The sequence below is a fragment of the Octopus bimaculoides genome, chromosome 4 (assembly GCF_001194135.2).
Source record: "Octopus bimaculoides isolate UCB-OBI-ISO-001 chromosome 4, ASM119413v2, whole genome shotgun sequence".
NCBI lineage: Eukaryota > Metazoa > Mollusca > Cephalopoda > Octopoda > Octopodidae > Octopus > Octopus bimaculoides.
The window spans coordinates 15942771-15966508 of record NC_068984.1 but is presented as its reverse complement, the minus strand read 5'-3'; the positions used below and the strand labels follow the sequence as shown (position 1 = coordinate 15966508).

General features: G+C 36.6%; 1 protein-coding gene across 7 annotated transcripts in view; it reads left to right on the top strand.

The window, feature by feature from the left end:
• LOC106877062 (F-box/WD repeat-containing protein 1A) overlaps positions 1-23738 on the top strand; it is an 81436-nt gene that overhangs the window by 31988 nt on the left and 25710 nt on the right. For 3 of the 7 annotated variants that reach the window (XM_052966901.1, XM_052966904.1, XM_052966905.1), the window contains exon 2: positions 22768-23467. In XM_052966901.1, coding sequence (XP_052822861.1) covers positions 22781-23467 — 687 coding nt within the window. In that variant the 5' untranslated portion in view covers positions 22768-22780. Of the gene's footprint in view, positions 1-20572; positions 20662-20700; positions 20789-21833; positions 21875-22579; positions 22654-22767; positions 23468-23738 lie in introns of those variants that run through there. The other 4 variants (XM_014925854.2, XM_052966902.1, XM_052966900.1 and 1 more) reach the window with 4 other exon arrangements.

Below are 23738 nucleotides of genomic sequence, written 5' to 3'. Positions count from 1 at the left end.
TAAGGTGGTGAGCTGGCAGAAACGTTAGCACACCGGGTGAAATGCTTAGCAGTATTTCGTCTGCCATTATGTTCTGAGTTCAAATTCCACCAAGGTCGACTTTGCCTTTCGTCCTTTTGGGGTCGATAAATTAAGTACCAGTTACGCACTGGGGTTGATGTAATCGACTTAATCCCTTTGTCTGTCCTTGTTTGTCCCCTCTATGTTTAGCCACCTGTGGGCAATAAAGAGATGAGAAACATTAGCACGCCAGGCAAAATGCTTAGCAGTATTTCGTCTGTCTTTACATTCTGAGTTCAAATTCTGCTGAGGTTGACTTTGCCTTTCATCCTTTCGGGTTCGATAAATTAAGTACCAGTTGAACACTGGGTTCAATATAATTGACTTATCCCTCCTCTGAACTTCTTAGCCTTGTGCCAAAATTTGAAACCAATATTTATCTCAAGGTAATTTTCAGATAACATTCTTTTTTTTTTTATTTTGCTTGTTTCAGTCATTGGACTGCAGCCATGCTGGGCATCTTGTTAAAGGGTTTAAGCAACCAAATCAATTCCAGTACTTATTTAGTCTGGTATTTGTTCTGTTGGTCTTTTGCTGAACTGCTGAGTTACAGGGATATAGACAAACCAACACTGGTTGTCAATTGATGCTGGTGACAAACACAAAAACACACACATTAATCAAAGTGTATTATACGTATACCCATTCTGGCCAATCTTACTAATCGGTTTCACACTAGGAGTTCAACAGAGTGATTATATACAATCACACAGTTCCACACAGGCTTCCATAGTTTTCAACGTCTTCATCAGCCTAGGGCTATAGAAGAAGACACTTGCCCTAGGTGCCACACAGTGTGACTGAGTCTAAAATTACATGGTTACAAAGCAAGCGTTTTAACCACGCAGCCATACCTGCACAATACCTATTGTTTTAGTAACGTCCTGCTACTTATGAAGTGGAGGCGCAATGGCCCAGTGGTGAGGGCAGCGGACTCGCGGTCATAGGATCGCGGTTTCGATTCCCAGACCGGGGCGTTGTGAGTGTTTATTGAGTGAAAACACTCAAAGCTCCACGGGGCTCCGGCAGGGGGTGGTGGCGAACCCTGCTGTACTCTTTCACCACAACTTCCTCTCACTCTTTCTTCCTGTTTCTGTTATACCTGTATTTCAAAGGGCCAGCCTTGTCACACTCTGTGGAGTGTTCAGCCACTTGCACGTTAATTTCACGAGCAGGCTGTTCCGTTGATCGGATCAACTGGAACCCTCGACGTCGTTAGCGACGGAGTGCCAACAACAGCTACTTATGAAGGTATAACCTTGATGATATTTCGAAGCATCTGCTAATCCTGTGTAATATTGTCACAGATGTGACATAATCAATATTTTCAATCGTGGTTACAAAATGAAAACAATATACCAGTTTGATGTCGATTTTGGCCTTCCATAGTTTACTTAGCCATACGTGCGAGTGACATTCAGTATCCAACTATTTTCTCTTTATTCAGCTTTCCACCACAGATTTACTGAACATTTACGAATCAATAGTTGTACTCCTCACTGTTGATGTTTCTACAATATTCCTTCCTGATTGTATTCAACCATGATATATATATATTATAGCTGGAATCCTTTTAATTCCAGGCCTGAGACCAAAATGATCTAAGAGATGTTTTCTTTCATTTGTTGGCACACAATTTGTAGCTTAAAGGCAAATTTACGCTTAACGATGGTTTATTGATATCGTTTCAATAAAGAAGTTTCTTACCCAAGGCAAGGTCCTGAGTTCATGATTTAAAGTTATTAATTTTCCCTTGTGCATATCGTATATAATCCCTTTTATCTTACGGTGTAGCTTGGCTGTTGTGTTCAGTGGACATCTTGTGATCGTATCTGAATGTCTGATTCTGTAGTTCAAGTTTCTGATATTTTGCTTCAGATTTATTATCCAGATTACATTGGCTTGCTTTGGGGAATTTCATTATGAGTAGCATGGTTTAATTGGTGTTGTAGCAGACTGACCAGCTATCTTGTATTCCAGATTATATGGTGTGTGTGTGTGTGAGAGAGAGAGAGAGAGAATCATCCCTGCTTCACAATAGGTGTTGGTTTGTTTACAACCCTGTAATTTATTTATTGGTTCAGCAATAGAGACCGAAAGCATAAGTATTGAAGTCCATTTGTTTGACTAAACCCTTCAAAGCAGTGCTCCACTATGGCCGCAGTCCAGTGACTGAAACAAGTGAAAGATAGATATATATATACACCCACATACATACTCATGCACACATACATACACTTGTGTGTGTGCATATATATATATACACACACACACACACACACACACACACACACACACACACACACACACATCAGTGACAAACATGAACTGATCAATAAAGAAACATTTATAAGAACTGTTGAGTGGAAATCAAAATGGAGCTGGGAAATGTCATATTAATAAAGTTAACATTCTAGTCAATCTTCCTTTCGACCTGTGGATTGTATTTTAGTTCAGTTACAAATATACAATATATTGTTGTAATGTTGATTGATTCATTAAACCAACAGACCTAGTCTTGTTTATGTCACATGCGAATTTGGGTTAAGACTGCAAGTTCGCAAAGACATTTTGTTTTTTGTGCAAAATAAGATTGGTAAGAAATAAATGTCTGTTTTCTGGAAACAGATCTGTTAAATGTTTTGAGAGAATGCCATTATAATCAAAGTTAAAATGTTTAAAACGTATTGCATTCGTTAGAGTTGATATTCCAGTTTTGGTAGCTTTTATGGTTTTTGCACAAATACAGAAATAGTAAGTAGTCTTTTAGATAAAATAAGACATGGCTGTGTGCTTATAAGAAACTCGTGGTTTACTTCCCCACAATGTGGTCTCGGGTTCAGTCCCACTGTACAGCACACTTTGGCAAGTGTCTTCTACTATTGCCCAGTGTCTTGTGAGTGAATTTAGAATGAAAACTGTGTGGAAGCCCATTTTTGTGTGTTTATCACCTCCTCGTGCTGCTTGATAGCTTGTGTTGGTTTATTTACACCCTCTATGACTTAGTGATTTGGTAAAAGAGACCTATAGAGTAAGTCCCAGACTTTTAAAAAATATAAGTACTAAGGTCTCAATTCAGTTAAAACCTTTCAAGGCAGTGCCCCAGCATGACCACAGTCCAGTGACTGACACAAGTAAAAGATAAAAATGGTATTGGCCAAAATATTGATGTCAGACTCTAGGTTTTTCAGTACTTAGTTTTGTCCATCTGCATTTTAAATTCAAATCTTTCTAGAATCAACTTTACTTTCCATCCTTTTGAGGTTAATGAGATGAATTACAAGCTTGTAACTAATTATATCATTCTGGAACGGGATGTAAATTAGCTTGATCAAAAGAAAGCCGTATTTGGATTAAAGTTTGTTACCAAGATTTCAAAACTTTCTATTGGTGTTAATTCCTAAATTATAACTTTTGTAATCCCTTCTTAATCTTCATATATCTGCCTAGTTCTTTATCTCCTCTGCTCAAGACTTTCTCTTGCCAATAAAGGAGTTGCTACAGGGATACTAAACCTTCTAAAAATAGTGGCTAAAATTCTTCCAAATCACTTGTTACCAACTTATAAATGGAAGGATATCGAATTATGCAATCCTAGATTCATTTTGCAAATATACTGGGATGGTCATGACTGGAATGCTTGGCATGGTTGTGTGTTAAGAAGCTTACTGTGCAACCATGTAGTTTCAGGTTCAATACCACTGTGTGGAACTTTAGCAAGTCACTTCTGCTATATTTCCAGGCCAACCAAAGCTTTGCGAGTGAGTTTGGAAGATAGAAACTATGCAGAAGCCTGTATGTGTGTGTGTGTGTTCTCTTTATCTGTGTTTCTGACCTCCATAACTTCAGGTCGGCATACATACATATATCATCATCATCATCGTTTAACGTCCGCTTTCCATGCTAGCATGGGTTGGATGATTTGACTGAGGACTGGCGAACCAGATGGCTGCACCAGGCTCCAATCTGATCTGCCAGAGTTTCTACAGCTGGATGCCCTCCCTAACGCCAACCACTCCAAGAGTGTAGTGGGTGCTTTAACGTGCCACCGGCACGAGGGCCAGCTAGGCAGTACTGGCAACGGCCACGTTCAAGTGGTGTTTTTTATGTGCCACCTGCACAGGAGCCAGTCCATATATATATATATATATGTGTGTGTGTGTATGGTGAGAAGTTTGCTTCCCAACCACATGGTTCCAGGGTCAGTTTTACTGCATGTCATGTTGAGCAAGTGTCTTCTACTATAGTTTCGGGCTGACCAAACCCTTGTGAATGGATTTGGTAGAAGGAAATTGAAAGAAGCCTGTCGTGTTTGTGTGTGTGCCTTTTGTTTCTCACCACCACTTGACAACTGGTGTTGGTGTGTTTACATCCCCATAACTTAGCAGTTCAGCAAGAGACACAGATAAAATAAGTGCCGAACTTAAAAATACATGTACTGGAGTCGATTCATGTAACTAATATTTTTCAAGGCAGTGCCCCAGCATGGCCACAGTCTTAATGGCTGAAACTAGTAAAAGATAGATATATAATATGTGTTTCAGCAATGTTTAGGTTTGTATTATATAAACCACAGCAGGCTCTAGGTTTGTTATACAGACTTCAGCAAAATCTCTAGGTTTGTCTTAAAGACTACAGCAATCTTCTAAGCTTGTATTATATGAAAGTATAGAAATCTCTTGGTTTGTATTATATAAGACAACAGCAGCTTTTAGATTTGTGTTGTATAGACTGCAGTAATGTGTAGGTTTATATTATATTGGCTTAAGCAATCTCTGGGGTTGTATAATACAGACGACAGTAATGTCTTGGATTGTATTTATACAGACTTCAGTAATCTGTAGGTTTCTGTTATATAGATTACAGCAATCTCTAGGTTTGTATTATATAAGACTTCAGCAATCTCCAGGTTTCTAATTATGAAGACGTCAGCAATATCTCTCGTTGTATTATATAAACTTCATATGAATAAACGAGTAGTTTTATTTTTATTTTGTTTTATTCTTTCGTGAAGGAGAAAAAAAAAAAAAACGTATGAAATAATAAAAAGTATGTAATGTCTAAGTTATCTTTTGTAATATGTCTGCAAGTTAGGCTGTGAAATATGAAATTTAAAGTGTATTGTTAAAAGTGTTTTTCCATTAGTGGTGTCAGGAAATCTTTAATATATGGTATCTACCAAAGCTAACTACTACAAGATCTTATTACTTTCACAAAGACACATTCTGTTTCTCTATCTACATCTTTTCCTCTTTCTTTCTCTCACCTATTCTCTCTTTCTACTCTCTTTCCTTTTTCTTTCACTTTCTCTCCTTTTCCTTTCCTACTCTTTTCTCTTTCTTTCTTTCTTTCCTGGTACTTTTCTCTTTTTCAATTTTTTCTTTCTTTCATTCTTTTCACTTTCTTTCTCTTCATTTTTTCCATTCAATCTCTATTTCTTTTCTCTCTTTCTCCTCATTCTCCCTCTCATATACACACATTCTCTGATTCTAACTCTTCTCTCTCTTCTATCTCTATCTCTCTCTCCTTTTTTCTCTCTCCTTTCCTCCTCTCCCTGTCTCTCCTCCTCTGTCTCTCTCCTCTCTTTCTCCTCTCTCTGTCTCTCTCCTTCTCTCTCTCTCCTCTCTCTGTCTTTCTCCTCTCTCTCTCCTCTCTCTTTCTTTCTCTCTCCTTCTCTCTCTGTCTCTCTCTCTCTCCCCCTCTATCTCTCTTCCTCTTCCATCTCTCTCCCCTCTCCATCTCTCTTTCTCCTCTCTCTCCATCTCTCTCTCCTCTATCTGCTCTCTCCTTTCTCTCCTTTCTCTCCCTCTCCCTGCCTCTCCTTCTACCTCTCCCTCCTTCCCTCTCTCAAGACACTCTACACTTAAAGAACTTCTCACCATTCCGTCTTTTATTACAACGAATGACTGAACATTCATTGATAGCACCAGTTGTTCCAGTCCTGGTAAAACAGTCTGTCACAACTGACATCTCCACAACTAAACTGAAATTGCTTTCTTCTTCTTCTTATTAACCAACTGCAATGACTTCAGTGTGTTTCTATTATACATAATATATTCTGATGAGTCAACACAGTGCTCATACCCATTCTCTTCCTTCTTGTCAGACTTACATCAAGCAAATATCAGATCATTTTGTTGTTGTTGTTGTTGTTTAGGCTCAGGACTGCTCTGATCAAAGGCATGACCATCCCATCTGTTTTGAGACATAGTATTTTTAGGATTACATTAGCTAACATGACAACAGAGGAAGATGTAGCTGCTATTTCTAGCAGACTGAGTTAGCAATTAGTTGAGTATTGTTGTTGTTGTTTAGTCCAGGACTGCCTTGATCAAAGGTCTAACAGCCTTGACCATCCCACTTATTTTCAGACAGCATATCCAGGATCACATTAGTCGATGTGACCATAGAGAAATTTGGTTGCTATTTCTAGCAGATTGAGTAAACATATAGACGCTACTCTTTCATTGTGCTTGTTGTCTAATGACTTGACATTTATGAGTTTAACCACTGTATTAAAAGAAATACATTTATTACATGTTGATATGAACAATGGAATTATTACTTGTAGTACAGTTCCAATGAGGGTTGCAGATGAACTGCAAAATGGTAAATTTTATTTTCTATAAATTGTTAAATAGGTGCAGGAGTGGCTGTGTGGTAAGTAGCTTGCTCACCAACCACATGATTCCGGGTTCATTCCCGCTGTGTGGCACCTTGGACAAGTGTCTTCTACTATAGCCTCGGGCCGATCAAAGCCTTGTGAGTGGATTTGGTAGACGGAAACTGAGAGAAGCCCGTCGTATATATATATATATATATATATATATATATATGTATGTTTGTGTGTCTGTATTTGTCCCCCCAACATCACTTGACAACCGATGGTGGTGTGTTTACATCCCCGTAAATTAGCAGTTCAGCAAAAAGACCAATAGAATAAGTACTAGGCATCCAAAGAATAAATCCTGGGGTCAATTTTCTCAACTAAAGGCGGTGCTCCAGCATGGCCACAGTCAAATGACTTGACACAGGCGTAGTTGTGTCGTTAAGATGCTTTCAAGTTTAGTTACATAGCTTGGCACTTTGACCAAGTGTCTCGTACTATGGCACTGAGGTGACCAATTCCTTGTGAGTGAATTTGGAAGACAGAAATTGTGTGAAAACTTGTCTGTTTGTGTGCTTTTAGTCCCCACCAATGCTCGACAGATAGTGTTCAAAAGTGATCAATAGAATAAGTGCCAAACTTAGGAATTAGTACTGGAGTCAATTCATGCAACTAAACCCTTCAGAGGGGTGCCCCATGTGGTCACAGTTCAATAAAGGATAAAAGTGAAAGATAAAAGTGAAGACAATATTTGGTTTTGTCTATGAAGATCTGTTATTCTGCCAACAAATCATATTTCTCTTTTAACTTTTTCTCTTACTAAATGAGGCAGGAGTGTCTCAGTTCCCTATCCAAGACACAAACCAAATACTGAATCTCACATTTTGCTGTATCTGCCTTCGCTCTGCCTTGCTGTGTTTGGTCTTCTCTTCACAGCCAAGTCTTTTTTGGCCTCAGATACATTACTTTAAAATTCCTTACCTATTACCCACATATTTTCCTCTACAGATATCATCAACATTTAATGTCCATTTTCCATGCAGGCATACGTTTGATGACTTGACAGGAACTGGCAAAGCCAGGAGCCACACCAGGTTCCAAAGTCTGTTTTGGCTTGGTTTCTACAGCTGGATGCCTTTCTTAATGCTAACCACTTTGCAGAGTGTACTGGGTGCTTTTTACATGACACCGTCACATACTAATATCAATCTGCTCAAGTTTAACCACACCACTCTTGGAGGATCTGTTAGGACTATCTGAATTTCCTTGGCTATCACTGTCCCTTTGTCAATCCCCTTGCAAGCAAGGGTTGAGGCCACTGTAGTGTAAGGGACATATCGTAGACCAGAGTAAAACAAAATGATGGTGGTGAGTTCCAGAAAGCAGCAATAGGAGAAAAAACAGTTATTAGAACAAAAAGAGTTATGACTAACATGGAGCTCAAAAGAGAAACTACGTACCTGGGAAGATAAGCAAATGACAGAGGGTACCAGAAAGTTCATCAGAGCAAGATGAAAAACTGTAGGTATGACCCTTTCTATAAAGGTTAATAAAGAAAACTTGTTGAGAAAAGTTAAATCTTTCTGTTCAAATCCTAATCCAGGACAGACACTCTTTCACTGATTTCTTGGTTCTGTTATTGATGATATAAAGATTCCTGCCCATAACCATTTTACCCTGCAAAACTACCAATGTAGAACCTTTTGTGGTCATTCACCTTACTAGAAATAACAGCCAAATTTCCCTCAAGTAATGCCCTACCATCTTAAAAATGAGGAAGACATATTAGATAATGTGTTCCTAAATACCCCTAAAATAGAATATATTTCTGGTTGGAGAGGGTCATTGTTGAGCTGTCATTGATAATCGGAATATGTGATATGGATTGATCACGGATCAAACAACATCAATGACAGCCATTGATTCTATTTCGTATTATTCAGCTCATTTTCCACATCCAGGCAGTTTCAATTTTGTTCAGCAAACTGACATACATTAACACCACTCAGTCTTTACAACAGTAAGTATCCATTCATAAAACCCATGCTTCCAGACATAAATTACTATGACTGTATTTGATAACCTTTTTTAGATTGTGGAGACTATCTTTACCATTCATTCATAAAATTGTGTCTTTCCAGATATAACTTACAATGACTCTGTCTGATAACGTTTTTTTAGATATGGCTTTCCATTGTTTTCTCTGTCACTTAGGCAGGAAATTTTAAGTGCTTTAGGAAAGAGAAACGAAAGCTGTGGTGGCCGCGATTTTTTATGTTAGTGAAGTACAATAGTTACAACTAAGAATTACTACCACATTGTGAACTAAGCTCAGTGCTTAGTTTAATAAGCATGGCTGTGTGGTTTAAAGTTTGTTTTGCAACCACAGGCTTTCAAGTTCAATCCCATCATGCTGCACTTTGAGCAAGTGTCCTTTATACCCTCAGATTGAGTGGAGCTTTTTTTTTTTTTTTTTTTTTTTTTTTGCTTTTTAATTGGTTTGATCTGGAAGAAGGGATTTGCCTGAGGCCATCACAGGCCTTCTGAAAATGGCAGGACTGATGCAGTTGATGTTCTTCATACATGGTTGTAAGTTGATGGTTTCAAGAAAAAACTGCCAGCATTGAAAAAAATTCCTGAGGGCTGCTTGAGAGTGGTGTGGATTGACTGCAGTGGTGAGGACATAGTACAAGGCTAAGGAAGGGAAATGGAGGACACAATATAAGTGAGGGGAGAGGAACGAGTTGGAAATACTTGGATGTTTGTGACACGAGACCAGTCAACTCAGTAGAACCAAAAGAAAAGGCAAAAAGCATGTCTGTTAGTCAGAGGTTAGAGTGTGTCGATGGTGGAGTGACTTTATGCCAATCAGTCTGGAGTTAGGGTGGTGGGGGTTGTTTGTTTTCTTTTTTTTTTCTTTTTTTCTTAATTTTCTTCTATATGAAGTCTAGAATATCTGGATGTTCTAATTGTGAGAGCAGAATTCTATTATGGGTCCCACCTGAGCTTTGTAATTGTTTAATAGTTGTTGAAGGTCAAAGTACTCTCTGGTTCCTGAAGAGGAAGGCCAGTAGCCTTTGTTATGCAGTCTTTGCTAAATTAAGGATATGTATTTGCCATAAAAGATATTGAGTGTTTGTGAGACCTAGCATTTGTGGGGCTGTTGAGGGTTCTTGTTACCTTCTAGTCATGTTCAGGAGAAGGGATATATTAGCTTTGTATGTGCAATGATTGTCTTTGATCTGCTAGTGGCCACGAAAATGGTGCAACTCAATTGGAAGGGTTTTTTTTTTTTTCTTTTTTATAAGAACTTGTAGGTAGAAACTGCAAAGACCCGTTTTGTGTGTGTGAATAATGATGTTTAGTGGTAAAAGATAATTTGATGTGTCAAACAAAACTACCTTGTGGTATTCCACTGAGATACATAGACAGTCCCTTGTTACTCTTTCTATCATAAATGTAATGATCCAGTGGTCAGTTTATTAGAAACCTGTAACCAACAACACTTTTGTTCCCAAAATTGTCATTGAAAATATGTCACCTATTTCCTCTACACCATTCTACACACACACACAGTAAGAATTAGCAGGTGATGTATTTTCTTGACGTACCCATCGTGTATTCCTTAATTGCCTCCTTCTGCCAGGAAATAAAAGTTGAACTCTGCCTAAAGTAGGCATATGTAGCATAAACGCTGCAATTATCTACACTTATATAACATATAATGTACCATATGGTTATAATTGCTAGCTTTTATCGCATATGAAATAATTTATTAAATGTTTCCTCTATTTGAGAATTTAAAACACTTTATAGCATATTGTCAGTTGGCGCCCTACAAAAACACTTATTTATAACCGGCAGAGACGAGAATTGCTTCAATAACAAAATATCTCTATATTTTACCTTATTTTTTTCTCTTTTCTCACTGACACAGTATATAATTATATAAATATTTTCTTTCAATTACCTCCTTGTTGATACTATCTCTCATCAATTTATTAAACATTCACTTCCCAACTTGATAAAATTCCACACCCCTTTTTTTATTAAGACTTACATTTATTTGATTCTTTCTGTTTTCACAAGGAAGCCAACTAATATTATCACCTTTCTTAATTGTCTATGATCACCGTTCCCTTATTTGCCAGGTGTTCTTGTTTAATGTTGTTGCATGGGGGCAGCTCTTAACGAAGAAAATGTATTTCATAATTGTTTTTAGCAATATGAAATCTGTATGGTGCTTTCTGTAGGACTTTTGCTAACAGTGATTTTATCAAAAGCAAAACAATTTAAAGATAAAATAAAGAGAGAAAAATTAAATAAATACAGGGACCTGACCAGCTACTATCAGTTTGTGCCAATTGCCATCAAGACTGCAGGTGTTCTCAGACCCTACACTACCAATTTTACTCTTTTACTTGTTTCAGTCATTTGACTGTGGCCATGCTGGAGCACCGCCTTTAGTCGAGCAAATCAGCCCCAGGACTTATTCTTTGTAAGCTTAGTACTTATTTTATTGGTCTCTTTTGCCGAACCACTAAGTTATGGAGACGTAAACACACCAGCATCGGTTGTCAAGCAATGTTGGGGGGGACAAACACAGACACACAAACATATACACACACATACATATATATATACATATATACGACGGGCTTCTTTCAATTTCCATCTACCAAATCCACTCACAAGGCTTTGGTCGGCCCAAGGCTATAGTAGAAGACACTAGCCCAAGGTGCCACGCAGTGGGACTGAACCCGGAACCATGTGGTTGGTAAGCAAGCTAACAGTGGCCTGTCTGAGAAATGAGCCCCATGAGGTAGAGCGGCTTCTTCAGCGAATGCTGCTGGCCATTCTCCATGGCATTGCCATCGTGGTCATGATTGGTGGGGAGGGGCACAGGTGAGCACACCATTTGTTATGGGATATGTGGCCCACTGCCCCCTCACGCTCCCTCTTCTGCTGCCTAACCTCCTTTTTTCTTTCTTTGTTTCCTTGTATTTAAATGTTATAATCTAAAACATGATCAGTTGGTTTAAAATGAAAGTATTAAGTTTTTTATGAAGTGATAAATTAACAAATATGAAGAAAAAAAAAGCTACTACAAGCTTTATTTTTTAGTAGACATTAGTTGAAATATAGTTGCTAGAGATACTAAAAGTTAACAACTAGAAAACTCACACCACACTTAAAAAAAAAAAGTCTCTCGGTACCTTTTTCACCTGACTGTCCAGGTAACAGAAATGAAGGGTGCTTACATAGTTGACCTGTTTCACTGATACATGAGACTATTTTATGAAAGAAGTATGTGTAAAATGTATGACTAATTTTATTACTATTTGGGTGCAGGAAATTAAGAATGACTGTTTTGTTTGTCCTTATTTTATCAATGATTTTTTTTTTTTCTGTGAAGCTATCAGACCAGTCCAAAGCTTTAAAAAACTGTGTCCTTGTTTTCACTTACATATCCAATAGTATAAAACCTTGTTTTAAGTGTTTGCTATGTGACAAAAATTTAATGCTCAAAATTCTGAGGAAAAACTGCTTCCATATTTATCAAACGTGAAAAATAAATTATTAAATAGAACATCAATCTACTTCTGTTAGTATTACCTGATTATCTTACTTATTTCCAACAATTTACTCTGATTGTTCTTCCTTTCCTCACGCTTCATCCCTGCCTCGTCCTTTCCTCACGTTTCATCCTTGCCTCGTCCTTTCCTCACGTTTCATCCTTGCCTCGTCCTTTCTTGTCATCAGATTTATAAACAACCCTTGGTGATTTATTTCAATAGGGCTTGTGAAGACCTGTTGGGGCAAGTGAAAGCAAAATCCTGACGGCACCTGTGCCCAGCATCGCCTTACTGGCACTAATGCCGGTGGCACATAAAAAGCACCCACTACACTCTCGGAGTGGTTGGCGTTAGGAAGGGCATCCAGCTGTAGAAACTCTGCCAGATCAGATTGGAGCCTGGTGTCGCCATCTGGTTCACCAGTCCTCAGTCAAATCGTCCAACCCATGCTAGCATGGAAAGCGGACGTTAAACGATGATGATGATATGAGATGCACTTTTGTCCGAAAAATGTCTCGCAAATATCACCCCAGGATCCAGTATGTAACATTAGGCTTATATTACATGTTTTAATGCACTGAAATTATTTTCGTGAATATGCACCTCTGAAATAGGAGCGTGTCTAATATTCCCATATCTTTTATGCCATTAAATATAGTATTTGTCATGGAATTTTTATGAATGACAACTAAGATGATTCCCCACTCCTACAAGTAATTTTCTGCAAGACACCATTTTGTTGGCTACATGCATAGAAGTCTGCTACATCTGCCTGTGCATTGAGAATGTCCAAAGCTTGAATATATTTTGTCCAAAGCTCTAACAATTCCAGCCTTGTCCTTTATTTTATTGACTAGAAGTTTAAAAGACACTGTTAACCTCAGTGGAATTTGAACTTGAAACTTAGAGCTGAAACAAATACTGCAACGTATTTAGTTCGATATGTTACTAATTTTACTAATTTGCCACCTAACTAAGCTTAAGAATGTACAATTACTAAATATGTTTCATAAGATACCTTCAGTGAATTAGAACACAAAATCTTTTAGCTGGTAATTCAATTGTACATACACTTAAAATTCTTTGTATTAATAGAGGAGAGCCAATATAGGCAGTTTTTATTTCCATTGTTAATTAGTTATTTAATTCTCTCCTACGTTAATACTTCTGCGAATTGCATAAAGTAAGAAACCTATATCGAACCTATATCAAATTTTGGGTTGTTTAATTTGTCACCTAATTGTCTCCTACCAGTCTTGTAACCTTGAAAGAAGGTCTGGGGAGTTGCCCTGCTTTCTATGAATAAGCTACAAAATATATCCATATATACTTTTAGATAATTCAGTAATTCGTTTTGGAAACATATTATCAAGTTAGTAATATTAAATATATCGTTGGCTTTCATCACAACCCTGCCTCATTTGGAGGTATAAAATTATTAATTTTGTGCTTGGCCTTGATTCTACAGTCTTGTGGTATTTACAAAATATCATTAGTGATATGCACTAAATTTACATCATTATTTTCAACCAAAAGTACTAATATAGACACCCAGTTTTTTTTTTTAATTATTATTTTCTTTTAGTTTCCTCACTGCTGATAGTTAAACAGAGGCAAACAATTTTGTATTAGAAAGACTGTCTTGGTATATAATGGCATTTATACTTTGCTTAACCCTTTTGTTATCATATTTATTTTTTCGATGCTTCCTTTAATTCAGTTAATTTGTTTAAAATAATGAAGGATTTATTAAAACAGTTTTGTCCTGGCATTTGGAACATAAATCAACAAGAAATTTTGATGTGAGGCTTTTAATTTGGATCTCTTTAAAACAGGGAGTTTGTATCATAGTTTCAGGTGGGTTTGTAGCAAAAGGGTTTAGTTACTTTTGCTGTTGGACTGTATCTTCCAATGAAGTATTCTAGATATTTTAACATTCTGCTGTGTCTGTCTATTAGATTAAATGTGCTATGAAAATAAAATTAGTTTAGTCTCAATGGAGGTTTTATTTATTGATTTTATTCATATGTCTATTGCAACTGATGGATAGCTGAAATATCAAAAAAAAAAAGATTATTCTTAGATGATGTTTCTGTCTAAAAGTCCCTAATGTATTTATTTAATTCTAATGATGCCTTTTGTTCATCTGTGATACATGTATGTATATACCACGCGACTGACCAGACTTTCAGATGTTGTTCCACATAGCTGGTCACAATGCACTTTGCATTGTTTCAGCCTTCCAACGATGACACCCCACTGGCTAAGTGAGCAGGCCGAGATCCACCCCACCTCATCACTGGTCAAAAGGAGTACTGGAACAACATGAAACTGAGTGTTTTGCTCAAGAACACAACACAACACAATGCACTGCCTGGTCTAGGAATTGAACCCACAACTTAACAATCAGGAATGCAACAGCCTAACCATTAGGCCGCACCGTCACTAATATATATATGTGTGTGTATCTGTGTGTGGCATGTAAAAAGCATCTGCTACACTCTTGTAGTGGTTGGCATTAGGAAGGACATCCAGCCATAGAAAGCTTGCCAAATTAGATTGGAACCTGGTGCAGCTTCCTGGTTTACCAGTTTTCAGTCAAACTGTCCAACCCATGCCAGCATGGAAAGTGGACATTAAACGATGATGATGATGATTGTGTGTATGTGTGAAAATACAGTAGATTCATGTGCATATAAAATATTTTTTAAACCTTATTCTGTACCTTATACACTCTTACGCACACACACGTGGTTAAGAGGTTTGCTTCAAAATAGAAGGATCAAATCTACTGCATGGCAATTTGGGAAAGTGTCTTCTGTCTTCTGCCAAATTTCACTCAGTTCCTTGTGAGTGGAATTTGGCTGATGTAAACTGTATGAAAGGCCCTTGTGTGTGTGTATGTGTGCATACCAGTGTATCAAGTTGTGTCCCTTTGTGTTAAAGGGCAAGTTAAGTCATTTGATAAAGTTCAATGAAATAAGTACAGGGATCAATACGATTAACTTTAAGAAAAAAAACCCTTGAAGATTATGCCCCAGCATGGTCATACCTCTATAATTGAAACCTTTTTTTTTTTAACTTCACCAATAATTTAATCGTATCATGATAATCCTCATACATCCATTTTTCCATGTTGACATGGTTTGGATGGGCCTTATATCCCCTCTCCATCCACCTTAATTCTTTGTCATCTGGACTGCATAACAACAGAAAAAAATAACAAATTAAAAGTCAACTTTGTTGTTTATACCAATATTTTGGCATGGTTTCAATGGCTCAGTTCCGCTATAACTACCAACCAATTCACAGCAAAGACTGAGTGCATTTTATCTTGCTACTAACACTATAGGGGTTGTCCCTTACAAGACTAAAAAGCGCCTTCTTCCCTTTGTCTCTCTCCTTGCATATCTTACTTTTTGGTGTCAAAGAAGTAAAAAAAATAAATTAAGTAGTTGCAGTGGTCTCTCAACAAAAGACTGCTGGGTTTGTTGGCAATCTTCCAACCACAATTATCTGGTGGCACAGGAGGTAAGGACTGAAAGAGCACATGATGACGGTTTGCCAAAACAACTACAAAGTTATCAACAGTTTAGCTCTTACCCTAGACCTTTCACATGAAGAAAGAATTAACTGATAAATTAGATTTAATTAGCTTTAATTGCAACATAAATAGATCTTATTACAAAAGACTCAAAGCAACTTTTATAATTTCATTCCTGAAACTTAAAAGCTCCTCATTTTCTTTTTTGGTGGTAATATAAACGATTAATCAATTAAAATCAGTACTTTCAGGAGGCTGTAAGTTCTCAATAAGGGACACAACACACACACACATACACACACACTCCACCTTACCTGATCATCATCAGCTAACCATGTTTTCTTCCATCTTCTCTGTCCATGCATTAATGTTTCTCAACCACCACCACCTCTTTGTGGTTTTCCTATTCTTCTATTATTAGGTGTTTGTCCAAAATTAATCTTTGTTAGAGAGGTAGAATGCCCTTTTGATGTGTTACATGATTAGACCACTTCATTTCCAACCTTTTTAAAGGTGTGACTGTGTGGTAAGTAGCTTGCTTACCAACCACATGGTTCCGGGTTCATTCCCACTGCATGGCACCTTGGGCAAGTGTCTTCTATTATAGCCTTGGGCCGACCAAAGCCCGTCGTATATATGTATGTATATGTTTGTGTGCCTGTGTTTGTCCCCCCAACATCACATGACAACCGATGGTGGTGTGTTTATGTCCCTGTAACTTAGCGGTTTGGCAAAAGAGACCGATAGAATAAGTACTAGGCTTCCAAAGAATGAGTCTTGGGGTCGGTTTGCTCGACTAAAAGGCGGTGCTCCAGCATGGCCACAGTCAAATGACTGGAACGAGTAAAAGTTTCATGGTTTGCAGTTTTTTTCAACAGTTTTTTTAACATTGTAGGATCTTCCAATAACATTTCATTTCAAGATCCTGTTCAACAGCTAACACTCATATTTCACATCCATAGAGACAACTGAAATTAGTGTTGCTCTTTAAAAACAATATATACAAATCTTTGTTATAATCTTATTTTTCCAAATAGGGTAAATTTCTCTAAAACTACTTCAGTCTGACATTTTACATAGAGTCTCTACATAATGGAATGCTATATTTGGTCCATAAGTTATTCATGGAAACTCAGCATTACATATTGATTGATTGTTAGGTGGATACTAACAGATATCACTTTTTAAGGTTATCACTGCAGATAGTCTATAGAAATTATAGCCAGCTCTGATTTGTTTCGATCATAACAAATCAGTGCTACCTCTGATTTCTATAAAGTATCTGTAGAGATGTCTTTGAAAAGTGAAGTAATAGCACTGCTAACACAGGTAGGACACATTATTGACTTATAAGACTTTGATATACTTTGTAGTATACTATGGTCACATAATGAAATATGGTGTCCCTACCAGCACTTAACTAATAAATATTTTTTCTATAAGAGCCAATATGGAAGCTTTTACTTAATCACTTGACTTGTGAGACATAACAACCAAATCTCTTCTCTCAAATCATAATAAACCAACTTTAAAAAATGACACGTTCTATGATGCAGTCCATGTTATTCCTGATGAAGAGGTGGTCACGGCTGAATGTCTTTGATTATAGGAGGCCTTGATCAGAAATGACTTGAGAATAAACAACTTAGAGCTAACGAGTGAACCTCTACATAGCTGCTGATCTGCTAGAAATAACAGCCAAATTTATTTCACTCACACTCTGCTGTGTTAAAAAGGACATCTTGGATAATGTGGTTTTAGGTTCCTTGGGGGAAAAAAACTGGATGATTTCAGGTGAAGTTCCTTTGCTTATCAGTTTGCTTGATCTGGATTGACCTGGGGCTATGCAACAACTTCTACAATGGATTTATAGAAATGACATCTCAATGCAAATTGTTTATTAGTCATTTTTTATATAAAATGTCAAGTAACTCTTTTTTCTTTGTTAGTTTTTGTGTTTCTTTCATGTATAGGAATATGAAAAGGGACAGCAGTAGCTGTGACAAAAGAGGTGAAAGAGAGAGAGAGTGTTATAAAGAGAAGTAAGTTAGATAAATAGGTAGGGGAGTGACAGTGTAGGAGGTGGGTTGAGAGAGAAATAGTCAGCAGTTAATAATGCTCGTGAGACAGTCATGTCAGCAAAAACTGAAATATAAGGAAGTGGTGAAATAAAAATTGAAAGAGACAGTGTAAGTACTAAAGTATTGTAGGAGAGGTAAAAACAAAAAACAGATATGTGATAGAAGGAATTAGATAGTTAGTATAAGATAGAAATTTGTTTATATTATTTAAAGAGAAGAAATGAAGAGAAAAGATGGTAGATTTTTAATGAGATAGGGGGAAAGAGAGGCAACAGTATAGAGGAGGAGGAGGAGAAAATATGTTGAAGAGTAGTGAGAGTGTAAGAGTAAGAAATTGAAGAAATGACTTTACAAACAGAACAAGTTTAAGATCTCTGTTGTAGAGAAGCTATTCAACTTTGAACTGCAGAAAGATGATTATCATAAGTCCATTATGGATGTGTTAGAGAGTAGTAGTGTCACAAAACAAACACAAGAAAAGTAAAGCAATACTCTGTATAAAAAGAATAATTGAAAGAAGACAAAATGAAACACATGAAGAAAATGGAGCAAGGTTTGACAAAAACAGCAAAAGTAACTGAAAGACAACCAAATGACACACAAGATACTGGAACAAGGCCTGGAGTAGAAAGATTAAAAATTACTCAACAGGAATAGAAATAAATCTTATAAACTTTTATGGATACTTAGCTAGCTATATATAATTCAACAGAAAAACTGTATTTTTAATAAATTTTATTTGCTGTATTGAAAATTGATCTTATTACAAAAAACTGGAAGCAGTTTTTGAAAATGTCTTAATTCATTTCTACATTTCAAAATTTCAATTCATTTTGCATCGAGTCTGAGTTACTTAGAAAAATTACAACAACAAAAAAAAAAAAACAGAAAACAAGATTAGAAAATGAACAATAATTCATTCAAAAAAGATGAGTTTAAAAGTGTTTTGATTAAGAAAAAAATAAAACAAATGAAAGAAAGAAAACTAACTTCATTAATCTTCAAAATGTACTATAATTCAATCCCATTAATTTGCTGTTTTAGTGTTTCTTAACTGTCATTTTTCATGCAGATGGCATCCTTGTGCAATTAATCTCAGTGATTTTTTTTTCTAATCCAAATACTAACTTTTCGTTTGTACTTGTGTATAATGTTATACACTTAATGATTATCTTATCACTATGTCAGCATGTATGAGGAAGTGTATACTTAACTGAGAAAGGCCAAAAGTACTGAAACATACCTTCAGTATCTCCCTTCTTTCCATCTACTCCCACCCACCACTATATAATGTGGAGTAACCATGTATCTCCTCTATAGCAAGACGCCTGGGCTTGTCCCTCTATCCTACTTTTTAGTCTCTCAACACATGACGCACAACTATTTCCACCTCTCAATGGACCCTCCTCACCCTCTTAGTCAAGAGGGCAATCTCACATGCTGGTGGCATGAAGAAAAGCACCTAGTACACACTTAAGTGTTTAGCATTAGGAAAGACATCCAGCCATAGAAACTATACCAAAGCTGACATTGATGCAGCCTTGCGGCTCACCAGGCCCTGTCAAACCGTCCATCCATTGCCAATGTGGAAAACGGATTTAAATAATGATAAGGTTGCCTTTTTCTCATTGCAAGTACTTCTAATTAAATTTTTAAACCTCATTTAGCATTTTTGCATTATGCTAACACTAAATTATTCCGGGTTTGAAAGCTAGTTTTAGGGATGGGAACATGGCTTTTCATTCGAATGAGTGAATGGAGGGTGTTGGGTTTTTTTTTTTTTTTTTGGTTTTTTTTTTTTCCTTCAAGTTTTCTAATCCCTACATTTTTGGTGGCTTAGTCAGAGATAGAACGAAGGGTTGCGCCCAAAACATTTTTTATGGCCTACGAAACTAGTGGGAGGAAGTTACCCCTCAAACTGAAGACCTGACTTACTTGCAAACGAGGACTCTGCTCAAGGGTCTGGCGTTGAACAGGGCGATAAACTGGAGAGGTGAACAGACGGTTATATTGATCCCAGTACTTGATTGGTACTTTTTTATGACCCCAGAAAAGGAAAGTTAAACTACGGCGGGATTTTAATTAAGAGCTGAACGAACCGTTACTCTATATAACACTTCATTTCGCATGACGCTCCAACGGTTCTGCGTAACCCACCATCCTTAAACCGGACAACAAATTCAGTTTCACATCAGTATATAGCAGCTAATACAACTTGCTTAATCATTTGTGTTTTTCTGTTTTTCCCATGTTAACAATTCATCTCGTATTGTAAGAAATATTTCGTGGACACACCTTTGTGAAATAGACACGTGTAGAATAAACAAGAATCTTTATTTTCTAAAATAGTTTTACCTGGGTATTTATTCTCTTCCATCTAATTGTCATTAAAACTAATTGTGACCCGTAACTTTTTTACTTTATTGTATCTAAAGTAGTGAAGAAAGCGTTTTATATTACGATGACTATACCATTATCAATTTGCTAACTATTGTTCAGCTCGTGTTACACGACAATTTTATAGCCACGTAAGTAGAAATCGTGAAAGCATTTTTATATTTTCATTTTGGTTTTTGGTTTTACACTTTTGAAATATAATAACTTCAGTGCCTGAGATCTGTAATGGAACATGTAGGCGGGGGGACAACGTCTCTATCACTAAGAAAACCTACTTACTACTACACTACCTGGATGGCTTTCTAGTTACAAAGAGGGGGGAAGGTAAACTGTCCGATGGTTTAGTGCAAGGGAGGATAACTCTAACATTCCAATTGGTGACAGATCAACAAAAAGGTGAGACGAAATTAAACCGTCCCACATTTTCTTTCATTTAATCATTTTATGCAAATTATTTCCTGCCCAATAGATTTTCCACCGCTTATTGTAGCTCTTACACCAGATATAAATCTTATCAGTAGAGGTTTGTCTTATTTTTCTCTAAAACTCTCATTTCATTTATGTATTTGTTCTAAAAAAAGTTTCGGACGGTCCATTAATAGATTAGGTAAGTCTTATCGTTTTATAGTTTAGAAAACTTCTTTATTGCATTTGTATTTTCTGCCGTGGTTTTTATAGACAACAATTCGATTTGATGGGTTAAAGAACTGTTATTACCAAAGTTAATAAGGTTGTGCAACTCTTAAACTTCTCATAATTCTTTTTGTGAAAGCGGCTTACCTAGTTGTCAACTTCGATTTTAAGAGCTTAGATTCGATTTTAACAAACTATTGTAACCCCATACGTTTTCTTACAGCATTTATTATACTATCGTTTATATTCACATTAACTAATTTATATTAGGACGTTAATATATATATATATATATATATATATAATGAAAATCAATAAAATGTTAGGAATGTATTGATCTCGACTTTATAACAATATGAACAGTAATTTTGGCAAATGCATTCGTTGTAAGACGCTCGATATTCTATCTAATTTCCATGGCAGAGGTTTTTTTTCTTTTTTTTTAATACCTTTCTTCTCTTACAAAATAAAATATCAATGTAATCTACCTGACCTGGCGGAAACATCCACCTTAGCAATCAGAGCTAACTTTTCAACGTGTCGAATTAACATTTGATTTTTGCTACTTTATCATTGATTTTTCTCTGCAACTTGAAAAGATTTTCTTGTGTACCGCTGGGCTTGTTGCCCACAGCTGCACAAGAAATTCCTGGCTTGATCCCATCGTTATTTTAGCAAAGTATTTATTCACTAAATTCTTTTTTCTCTTTTAATCTCTCTCTCTCTGTCTCTTATGTGTGTGTGTGTTGATAACTGAACAGTCTCGTAATTCATATACCTTTCAACTTCGGTAGCTACTGGGTTGTTTGTATTTTATTGTGCATTTTACAAGAATGAAACTAGAATCTTTTCATTCTCATTAACATTACATAAAATAAGTTCAACTATACATATACATTAGAAATTCAGTTTTAAGATTTGCAGCTGTCATATGAAAAATATATAAGTTAATGAGCCATGCTAGCAGTGCTGCCAGGTGTGTAGGAATGTGCACAGGTGTAACATCAATTTCTTTTAAGCTATTGTTACTTTTAGTGTAAGTGAAAGAATGTGCAACACTTGTTTGTATGGCTAGCAGTTAGCTTGTTCTGAAAGTAGTCCAATTCAGTTAGACTAAAAGAAGCATGAAATCTCGTGTTTATAGAGGAGAGTTGGTGAAAAGGATTCCTATGTTGTTCAGCCCTAAGTTGGCCTTAATTTGGTAGACCTATGATCAGACATTCCAACTGTGATGATCCTGTCTTTTTAAGGATATCTAAAAATCTATTATCTCATGATTTTATTTAAGACAGTAGTATGTGATTTTAGGTGTATTTGACTATTATTTCTAGCTGGTTGAGATCTTTTCACTGTAAGTGGAGATGTTCTAGCTAGAAAAGAAAAATTAGATATCTGACTTGGTTTACTCAAAATGTATCTTAAAAAGACGATGGAAAACTGAAAGCCACAAAGAAAAGCAGTAACAACAGAACAAATTCTCTATGCAGAAAAGATATAAACCTACAAATTGTTATAGCATACACAGAGAACCTTTATATATACATGTAAATGCTGAATTTATATGATGAGCTAATGATGACAATTTTTGTAATTCTATGTTTCAAAAAAAAAAAATTCAAAGTATTTTTTTTTTAATGTTTTACTTTTTGGTCTTAGATTTTGTTTTTATTAACATTTTTACAGGAAGAAAAGAAAGGAAAAAACCAAATTATCAAGAGTGGGGATTAAGCAGTAGAAGGTGGTGGGGAGTAACAGGTTAGGAATTTGAAAAACTTGGTAATTCTTTTTAAAAAAAGCTAAATATTAAACTGTTTAATTTGTTGTTATATTTAATTGATCGTATTCTATTTCTGTGTTTTTCTCTTTTAGGCTAAATGCAGCCATGTTCGGGTCTAACCAAAGCAACAAACTACATGATTCCTATCATAGTAGTGCACAGCCAACATTTCCAGTCTTGAAACTACATTCCCCATCAATGGAAAAAGAGAATGCTACATTCGACCATGAAACCATGACTAATGGCTCTTTGAATCCAGAACAGCAGTCATTCCTGAAATCATTTGGGGAATTATCCTGTCATTGTTCTAACTACAGCCATTGTCACCAGAGTAACATTCCTTCAAAAGCTAACTCTTATCACCAACAAACTACCTCCGTACGGAAACTTTCAGGGGATCCGATGAGCCAACAGAATCAACAACGTAATACCCTTAATGAAATTTCTCATTTGGATATTGTTCAGAGGAATGGTGAGAGTATTCTACTCCACCAAGACTGTTCTTCACAGAAGCTGCAGCATCACCCAAATGTTCTATGTACCTCAGACTCCTCAAAACATTCTTTGAATAACAGTTTACTGTGTAACGATGTTGAACCAACCAAACAGTCAAATGCTGTGATTGAAAACGTAGCTATCACCCAAAGTTCATTAAAATCTCAGAAATCTCACCTGCCTCTTTGTATATATTCTCGAGGGAAACTAAACTGTGTCTCTCAAAAAAAGAAGATAAGTGCAACAAATTCTACAAAGTATGGAGTAAGTCCCAAAAGATTTCGCAAATGTACTGAGGTAAGCCAGATTACTTCTAACTTTCTTCCCTTTTCATTGAGTGTCACCATGTTGTGTGTGTATGTGAGAGAGAGAGAAAAAGAATGGTAGGGAAGAGGCGCAATGGCCCAGTGGTTAGGGCAGCGGACTAGTGGTCGGAGGATTACAGATTCGATTCCCAGACTGAGCGTTGTATGTGTGAGCGAAAACACCTAAAAGCTCCACGAGGCTCCAGCAGGGGGTGGTGGCAACCCCTGTTGTACTCTTTCACCCCAACTTTCTCTCACTCTTT